Raw genomic sequence first — 9,642 nt, 5'->3', positions numbered from 1 at the left:
AGCGGAGGGCTTCAACGGTATAAAACAAAGGCATCTGCTGGGGGATGTTATGCACATGCAGCCTCTGAAGTCTACGGGAAAAGACAGTACATTTGCGTAACGGGCACACAAAAAAAGCACATACACAAAGAGTTTAAAAGGATGGATAATTGAATTTTGCTGTTGTTGTTTTCATTTCCCCCTTAAACCAAGTGTGTGTGTGTGTGCAAAGAAAAATGGAAAGTGATGTACCTGGCTTGTCAGGGTTGAGATTGAGGTTAAACATTGTATACAACAGTCACGCTGGTGAACAGTCCATGGAAATCGTTTTTTTGTGAAAAGAGTTGAAATAAAAAATGAGCCCACAGTAACATCCCACATCAGTCTGACAGCAAGTCTCCTCCAATTCCAGAATGTATCTGCAGTGCTTATTCCCTCTCTGGTTTGAATATGAGATGCTGGTGTTCTAAAAATGAGAGACAGGAGCGTAAACAAGTGAGAACCTGAGAGCACTCGGCAGCTGCTGCAGAGGAAATTGGACTTGGCAGAAAAGTCTTAGGACAAGCCTGAGCTGTGAAATTAAAAGCTGCCAGTCTTTTGTTTATTTCTTCCACGTAGAGTAAAGATGTGTTCAGGTTATCACGGGCAGCCCTCATTTTTCCAATTGTAAACACACTGGCTATACTTTTTGCCCGAGGCTAAAACAGACCTGTGGACTAGAGCCAAACAAGTCTGTTTGGATCGCTTCTGGCAAGGCCAAAATAATTGTTTCATCTTTCCTCGTACCGAGAGATTGAGGAGCAAAATTAGCCAAGTGTGATATTGCACCACCTAATGTATCGGAATAGTTAGGACCTTTTTTTTTAATTCCCATTTCTCAGCTATTCATGGAAGCTGCATATAATGATGTTCTAGTACCATGATTTTGAAAATGGAAAGAAATGATCCTTATACTGAGTGCTTGGTTGTCTTTTCTAGTTATTGAGTCATCACTCATTTATCACACAGAGTTGTAAGTGATATTAACATTGTATTGGCCCTGAGGGACACTATTGGCTTTTACTGCAATCAAACGGAAAACAACTTAATCTGGTTCACTCCCACCCCTCTCGTGAGTTTTTAAAGTAACGTCTCTAAAGTGCTTCCAGAGCAGGAGACCAGCCTTTTTTGACCATAATTAATGAATGAAGCTTGATTTTACAGAGGTTAAAGTTGAATTGATAAAATTAAAGCTCCCATGGCATGAAAATGTCCCTGTTTTTAACATTAATACGAGTTTCCCCAGCCTGCCTATGGTCCTTCAGTGGTTAGGAACGGTGATAGGTGTAAACCGAGCCGTGGGTATCCTGCGCTGCCTTTGAGAAAATCAAAGCTTAGATGGGCCGATCTGGAATCTTCCACTTATGCCGTGATAAGGGGAAAAAGGTTACCTCTGCTTTGCCCTCCCAGAGAATTTAGCCCACCCATGAGAAAGAGCCAAGCCAAGCATGGCAGTTGGTCAATGGTAGTTGGCCCTCTCCCTCTCTCCTCCTCAATAGCATTAAAAGCTACAAAGAAATGGCACATAAGTAAAGCTCATTGTGGGACTGGCTCTAGTGGCTGGAATTCTACACCAAGGCTGAATTTTGGAAAGAGACTTAAGATACAGTATTAGGGAACCCCTAAGGTCTATATAAAAGAGACTTCAGATACAGTATTAGGGACCACTAAGGTCTATATAAAGAGACTTCAGATACAGTATTAGGGACCACTAAGGTCTATATAAAAGAGACTTCAGATATAGTATTAGGGGACCACTAAGGTCTATATAAAAGAGACTTCAGATACAGTATTAGGGGACATCTAAGGCCTGTATAAGAGTCCGTATCATAGTGCCTTTTAAAGAAAGAATTAAAAACAAGAAAATTCTTTTCTCATTCTAGTATTCTTCCTATTTTCTTGTCACATCATTTAAAATTCTAAATCAAATAGAGTTTGTGGCTCTAACTGAGGTGCCGCCTGGATAAGTAGCTAGTTCATTATATGAAACCCAGTGTTGGGTACAATATATGAACAGCTTTTCTTCCAGCAATAGCCATTCATGTATTTTTTTTTTGTATTCTGTTATAGCTATTTTCTACAGAAGTTTCCATCAGGGGTGCAGTCCGCCTTTCTGGTACGGGATTTAAAGGAAACCTAGCAATGCCCCGGTGTGCATGCACTTCACGTAATGTGGAAGATAGAGATCCCTATCGTTGTGTTGGATGACATTGGCTACGTTCAGATGGCAGCCAAAAGTGGCCCAAATCTCATCTTTTGGGTGGACTTCTTCTTCAGAAGTAGTACTTCCATGTATGATCCTGAATAAGTCCAAAGTCTGATTTTTTTCAATGCGGCCGCAGTGTGAACAACCAAGGCGGATTTGATGCAACTTTTACACCATTAACCCTCTCTGCCCCCCTCTATCCCCACGGGAAGGGACGGGGGACCCTGCTGTGTGCCGCCTGAGGAGGGGCCAAGCGCACCATCGCCCTGTCAGGCCCGCAACATCAGGGTGGTGGAGCGTGAGCACGTGGGACAGGACCCAAAATATTGGGAACTATGCCTGGGCAGGGCAACGCCAGAGGACACTCTGGTGGAGGCCCGTAGCGGTCCTGACGTGCAAAACCGACCCCTGTCCCCTCTCCTCCTCAGGACCTGCTCGTTAATGTTACGGCTGCCATTCCACAAACATTTTGAAATAAAAGCCAAAATGCTTACTTCCTCCATAAGCTTCCGGACTTTAGTGCAACAGCGTGCTGCGTCTGATGTCGTTGCTGTTGTTCTTTTGTGCAAGCGGGTCAGTTTGAAACCCCAAACAGTTTACAGTGGAATCTGATGTGGGCCACATTTTAAAAGCTAATGTGGACAGAAACACAAAATTGGATTTGCGCCCCAAAAAAAAAATCCAATTTTGCATTAGGACTTGAGGTGTGAACGTAGCTAACTTGGACTGTTTTCTCCAGTCTGACGCTGCGATAGTTTTGGTCTACCAGATTAACTCCCTATAGTGATTTGGTCCGGCCGTGGCAGGCCAACGATTTAGATCCTCTGGTTCTAGTGTGCCTACATTTTATTTCTAAAGAGCTGTCCCTCCTACTGTTCTGGAGATTGTTGTTACTCTTCTCTCTGGTATCATTCTATATTTAACCCTTTTTACTTTGCTCGGGAGTGTAAATTTCTCCAAATTTCTTTTTAGAATTAATGTTGGAAAAGGCTACAAGTAGCCCTGCTAAAAGTCTGTGCATGGAAGCAATATAGGAAAAAAGAAATGGAGTGAAATTAAATGTTTTTCTGCATTTGTAAAACCTTTCGGGACTGACTTAAGTTTGGCCTTTGTAAATAAACTTGACTTGACAAGAGACGGAAAGCAAACCAAGGCGTTTAAGATGGAGAGGCTGTACAACAAAGCAGTGACCCTTTCCTCTCTTGGTTTACATTAATCACGCTCATTTCTCAGAGTCAAAGCAGCGTGATGAGTGATTTATTGTCAAAATGCCAGCACGTCAGAGTTGAGGCGCTGTACATAACTCTGGGATCCAAACATGTGTCTGAATGTTTGCTTTTCTCCGTGTGTTATTGATTCTGCTGCCGGTTCGACTGCAGTGTTACCAGCAGGCGAGTCTGCCTCTCTACAGGCCCATTTGTCTGCATCTGAACTATTCCCCCTGTCAGTTCTGGGGGAGCCGGGGTAACGCTGCATGCATGTGAGTGCAGGATCAGCGCAACTGAAAATTGCTGCAAGCTCCCAGGCATGCATGCAAAGCATACACACACAAAAACAACCTCCTTTCCAGCTGCATAGCAATATAACTCTATACACACATTTAGACAGGCGCTCGTAATGCAATCACACATCCATGCTGTAAGCCCCTTTCAGACATGACATTTGTAATTTAGCCGGCTTTATTATCTCCCAAAGTAATTGGCTTTCAAACATATGTAATCTTTACATAATTGTCCCTGAACAGCTTCTTTTTTTTTTTCTTCAATGACATTCACATTAGAGATGTCCCTGCTTTCCAAGTCTAATCATCCCTAAATAAATGTTCTCATCAATTTAATCACTTATCAGACAGATTATAACACTAGACATTAGATCGGGACTCAGTTTATTCAAGTCCTCCAAAGCGGAATGCAGATCTTCATGCTGGGGATTCATACTGTAAGCAGTTGGTATTAAAGGTGCTCTGAGCGATGCTGGGTGACGTTACTTGGCACCGTTTGTTTTTGTAGCTGTTTGTAGACCCTGGGCTGTCTACAGAGACGCGCTTGTTTTTACAGTGTGCTCTGGGAACAGGCAGCTCGCGGATAGTCAGAAAACGCGTGACATCGCTTAGAGCACCTTTCCTGAAATTGACAAATGGAGGCGATTCAATGCTTTCTGTGGTATTCTTTTGCTTGCTTTCCTTTGTTTCTTTCTTTCAAGGCTGATCCGACATGAGAAGGACTATGGTTAACTGCTCCTCAGATCTCCGCAGGGTAAATCTAGACTGTTTGCTAGACTATCTGTCTAATCTGAGTTTTCTGTTCCACGATTAAAACTTTTAAACGTTCACGTGTCCCACCAAAACAAGTTCCTTCCTGAGGATATTTAGCAGAGGCACCGTGGCCCCGACGATTGTGATTGGTTTAAAGAAATGCCGATAAACCAGAGCATGTTTTTCTCCCATGGCCACAGTGTTGTGGAGAAGACTACACACAACCAGTGTTGGACAAGTTATTCATGAAGTGTAATAGATTACTATGATGGCGAAACTTCCAGCTGTTGAAAGTATTCCTCTCGCCGTCATCCTCCGTCCTTGGTTTAGCTTTTTGGCTCGTAGCTGGTGTGATGTGACCTGCAGCACGCAGAGTGTACATGTCACGTCTACCTAAATCTAAAAAAACGATCCTATTCTGGTAACACAGCGTTTCTTGGATTAGTAACCGCAATATAATTACAGTTTTGGAAATTGTTATCCCTCACACTACTCGTTACTGGGGAAATTACCATATTGACAGGAAATTATTAGTTAGTAGTACTGCGTTACTGCCCATAACGCCCTTCTGTCTCAGCGTAGCTTCTGAGAACCTTAGGTCCGGCGTCAGAAGGCACGGCTGTGTTAGAGGTGTTGTAGAAATGTTCAGATGTCTTATTCAGACATTAAACTGGACATTACCAGCAAATTTCCTGAGTGAAGAGCCTGTTTGAAAGGGTTTATTACACACACACGCATACAGTGCCAATCGCGGAGACTACAATGCCCTTCTCTGTCAGATCGTATACAAACACAGCCAGTTGCCCAGATAGAAAGGCTACACATGGGAAAACACACAGGCAGACACATAGGGGCATAAACAAATAGAGAATCCTCTCTGTTACAACATCAGCTGCACTGAATCTACACTCTCTCTCTCACACACACACACACACACTTCCCCAGTTACCTGTGTGACAGCCTGTGTATCCTGCTGGTATGAAAGGTAAGCCTCAGAGAGACGGAGCAGAGAATAATTGCGTTAAATAGGTCAGATCCCCGTGTGTACACTGTGTGTGTGCGCATGCGTTTGTGTGTATCTATACAGTTATTTACAGAGTGTGAAAACTGTGTTGTAGTGTAAGGTGTGTGTGTCACACTCCTGCGGCATTGCCGCTTGGGGCGTTAAGCTCAACTCTCCAGAGTATGAAGACTGACGTGGGAAGGGATTGAACTTGTGTTCGGAGATGTATGTGTGAGCACATATTGAGAGGCGGTGCCAGGAGTGTGTGATGTGATGCCATGGCCCAGTTTCTTGTCCACAACACAGAGCGAGGTAGATGGCGAGACAGAGATAGCAAGCTATCTGTATGCGGTCGAGGCGGCGGCGTTCTCCATATCCATATCCTCCGTCGAGTAAAAGCCATGAATATTGTAGGAGGCGCTCAACAGCAGATCTGGCCAGTGTTTACAGGCTGGGAAACTCATCCCCACGTATGGATGAGTTGATGATAAACAGGAGATATTGGTATTAGAGACTCAGGTGAGTCAGAAAGCCTGCAGCCTGCACCGCCAACACAAATCTCCACTCCCAGGGCCACCACTTGATATCCAGGCGCGGCCCGCGCTCTACACAGGCGGTCATGAAATTGTGCACAGTGAGGGATTCATTCAGGGAAATCATTCTGTTTATATCAAGTTGTTGTTTTTGTGTGGTTGCTGTGCATGTTGCTGACACAAACAACAGTAACCGCAAAGCCTCCGTTATCCATGTCTTTGAAAACGGCGTGTGTTCACCAGGATTTGGTAGGCTTGGGATGTGTAATTTTGTTTTTTGCTTCTTGTTTTATTCCGCAGTCCGTCCCAAAACCCATCGCCCTCGAGCCTTGCTTTGGCAACAAAGCCGCCGTGCTTTCCATCTTTGTGCGGTTACCCAGGGGCACCGGCGGCATCCCTCCTCCAGGACAGTCTGGTAAGACGCAGCCGCTTGTTTTTCTTTTCCTCACGTCATCTGTCTTTATCTGATTTTTGTTCTTTTATTTATTTATTTTTTTTACAACGCCTTTCGTTGATCCACCTTGATTCCTCTGTCTTATGAAGCTTTTATCTGGTGACAGACAGCCCGGATGCTCCTATTATCTCAGCAAGATAAATGGGTTTTCCTCTGGTAAAGGTGGTTTCATAACAGCGGAACACTATTTAGTTATTATTCACATCTTAGAAGTATCTGTTTCTGCCATATACATAAATCAAATTTATTCCATTTTGGCTTATACGTGCCTTGACCAGGCAAACAGTCATTTTTGTGCTGCCGCAGCAGTCCGTCACTCAAGTGGAGAACTATTTTATGCTTTAAAAAATCTGATAACTGAAACGTAAATACATATCAACACCTGTACCAATGAGGGTGACAGAAAGGGACCTGCGTGCCAGTATTTCTGACTCTGCAGGGGCGTTGGCATTGTTTTGGTAAAGCTTCATTTTTCTCTTCCCTATTGCAATGTGGGAGCAGGGTTTTCATAGTCATCCGCTCTGGAGAGCTATTCACAGAAAAACGGTGTTTTATGGACTGCAAGAAGTGAACTAAAAGGCCAAGAAAGCAAAAGGAAACATGGGTTTTTAGAGGCAGCCAAGCTTGTACCATCATCACTAAACAACCTGGATTAAGGTTAAGCCCGCATATTACTTAATATTGTGGCCCTGTGGCCCAGATGGTATTTTTTTTTATACCTATTTCAGGGACAGCACACTATTAAAAGTAATTGCACCAGAGATAGTTAACTGCTAATGTACTGTACATCTGCTGTTGCTGGGCATGTAAACGAAAAACAACCATGGAAGAGCAAATACATACTGTACATAAAACTACATATTTTGCTCACTGAATGCATAATCCTGTAGTAAAAATACCTTGGGCCAGGTGATGCAGGAGTCCCGGTTGGTCTCTGGGTCTGTCTGATCAACCACACTGTGCATGTCGTCTTCTTTCTCTACCCTTTTTTTTTCTTTCTAGTTATTTTTTAAATCTTTTTTTTAAGGACTCAAACAACAAATCAACTTGATTCCTCTGTTCTACCCTCTATGCCTCCCACAGTTTCAGTCCCCAGACCATCGGCATGCCCCCGGCCCTTATTAATTACCACCTAGTCCTTATGTCATAAATGAACTGCCTCGGCTCTCAGTAGAGCTTTCCCTCGGGCCGCTTTTGTTGAGCCCATGTTAGCAGTGTTCCTACCATCTCCTCGGGGTCTCCTGTTCTAATGATTTGAACTCGTTTCCCATCTGGCAACCGCGTTCGTTTTGACTCTGCAGGCTGCTGTCTGTCGTCAGCGTCACGACCTCACAGCACATCTGTTTACAGTTAAGTTTGTTCCAGAAGTGGCCGCCCTCCTAACTTTCCAAACATCCAAGAGGAGGTCAACGCTGTAGATGATCTCTGATTTGTATCTGTGCCTCATTTGATTGCTTTGAACCATCCTGCACCCACTTTTAGATCAAGACACAAGCTAATAGTTGCAGCCTGTTTCACTGAAGCCTCTCAGACGGTCTGATTTCAGACGATGTGATCATTCTCTCCCGGGAGCCAATATTTCTCTGTTGGCTGTGTGTTCTCGATCGCGGTAAATGCATCAATCATTGGAGTTAAATGGAGTTTATTGGAATTTCATGGCTCAGAGAGTAATAATAAATGTTAATGAAGTGTGGTATAAGTGAATGATTGCCTGCACTGCCTGTGTGTGTGTGTGTGTGTGTGTGTGTCTCAATCTTACCCTACACACTAATTATAAATGGGCTTTGTGTACATGGTGGTTGTGAAAAACTGACAAAATTAAGTGAAAAATAAATACTGGCTAATACTGCAGGCAAGGCAAGTTTACTTGTACATCTTTCAAACACAAAGGGCTTTTAAAATACTTGACATAAGAAAGTCTAGGTATTTAGGACCGGGGTACATGATAAACTGTGTCTGAAAGCAGGGACCCAGGTTGCAGTCAGTCCAAGATGATTTGTTCAGGGAGAATGGTCACTCCTAAACGGAACAGATAAGTACATAAGAAGCTGGGTGCAGTCTCGTTTAATGATAGCCAGACAGACTATTTTAAGAGGATGGAGGAATGAAGCGGTGTTGTCAATCCGTGAGAGGGCTTGTGAGATGGCTACGGTGGCGAAATTTGAAATAAATGTCACATAAACGCTTTGCCGGGTTAGATGACCACACTAGAACATGGGGAGAGTACCTGAGCTCTCTGGAGGGCTCCTAAGAAGATTTGAGCTGGGGAGAGGTATATATGATCTGTTTACGGCTTGTCATCTATACATATGTTTATTTTGTTTACAGTTCATTTTCTGTTGTGGAATAATTTAGTTGTATGGTTTTGAATATTGTGGTTGTTGTCATCTTTTCTTGGTTTTATCTGGGTGGGTGGAGGGGATTTGTTCATGTTGTGAATTCTTTTTGTGTATTGATAAAAATACTTTACATAAGGCCGAAAAAACCAAATCGCAAAAAGAAAATCAATTAGGAAAGTCTAAAGGGAATAGAAAAAGTAAAAAATAATAGACAAGAAATAAAGTTTCAGTGCAGTTACTGCAGTGGTTAGTCCCCCATTTAAAGTACAGCCCAGCTGATACTGGGTTTATGAGGCAAACATTCACATTTAAATGATTAAAAATGGGATCGTGATATATCAACACGTAACATAATCAAACATTAGAAGGGTTCTGGAACACAAGAATCCCAAGAACATTAGGATTGGTTTAAAGAAATGCCAGTAAACCAGAGCATGTTTGTCTCTGATCCCAAAACGCTGTGTGGACTAACCCGACCCCCCTCCAGAGCACTGTGAAGGAGGGTCTGGTTATGTGCAACTAATGGCTGTTTTACGTATGACGCATCCAAGCGTTTGCGCGCCAACACATTTCAAACTAGAAATGAGTCAAGTTATTGGCTTCATTTGAAGAAGGAAGTCATACATCCAATCACAGTAATGATATTTCAACCTAAATCATCCCTGAAGTTGTGGTCTCGACCGGTCTTGAAATAAAATCCACAGTCCTCTTCATGCAAGACCGAGACAAGGCCGAGTAATAATATGGTTGATTCCGATACTGGACCGAGACCTTCAAAAAGTGCCCTCCAGACCAAGACCGATCTCGAGTACTACAGCACTTATGTCTAGATCTT

General features: G+C 43.2%; 1 protein-coding gene across 2 annotated transcripts in view; it reads left to right on the top strand.

Annotated features, from left to right (window-relative positions):
- atrn (attractin) overlaps positions 1 to 9,642 on the top strand; it is a 144,937-nt gene that overhangs the window by 132,467 nt on the left and 2,828 nt on the right. For both annotated transcript variants that reach the window (XM_034857749.1, XM_034857748.1), the window contains exon 28: positions 6,315 to 6,429. In XM_034857749.1, coding sequence (XP_034713640.1) covers positions 6,315 to 6,429 — 115 coding nt within the window. The remainder of the gene's footprint in view (positions 1 to 6,314; positions 6,430 to 9,642) is intronic.

The sequence above is a fragment of the Etheostoma cragini genome, chromosome 20 (genome assembly GCF_013103735.1).
Source record: "Etheostoma cragini isolate CJK2018 chromosome 20, CSU_Ecrag_1.0, whole genome shotgun sequence".
Classification (NCBI taxonomy): Eukaryota; Metazoa; Chordata; class Actinopteri; order Perciformes; family Percidae; genus Etheostoma; species Etheostoma cragini.
Note: the sequence above shows the minus strand (reverse complement) of the source record. Positions and strands in the feature narration are given on the sequence as shown.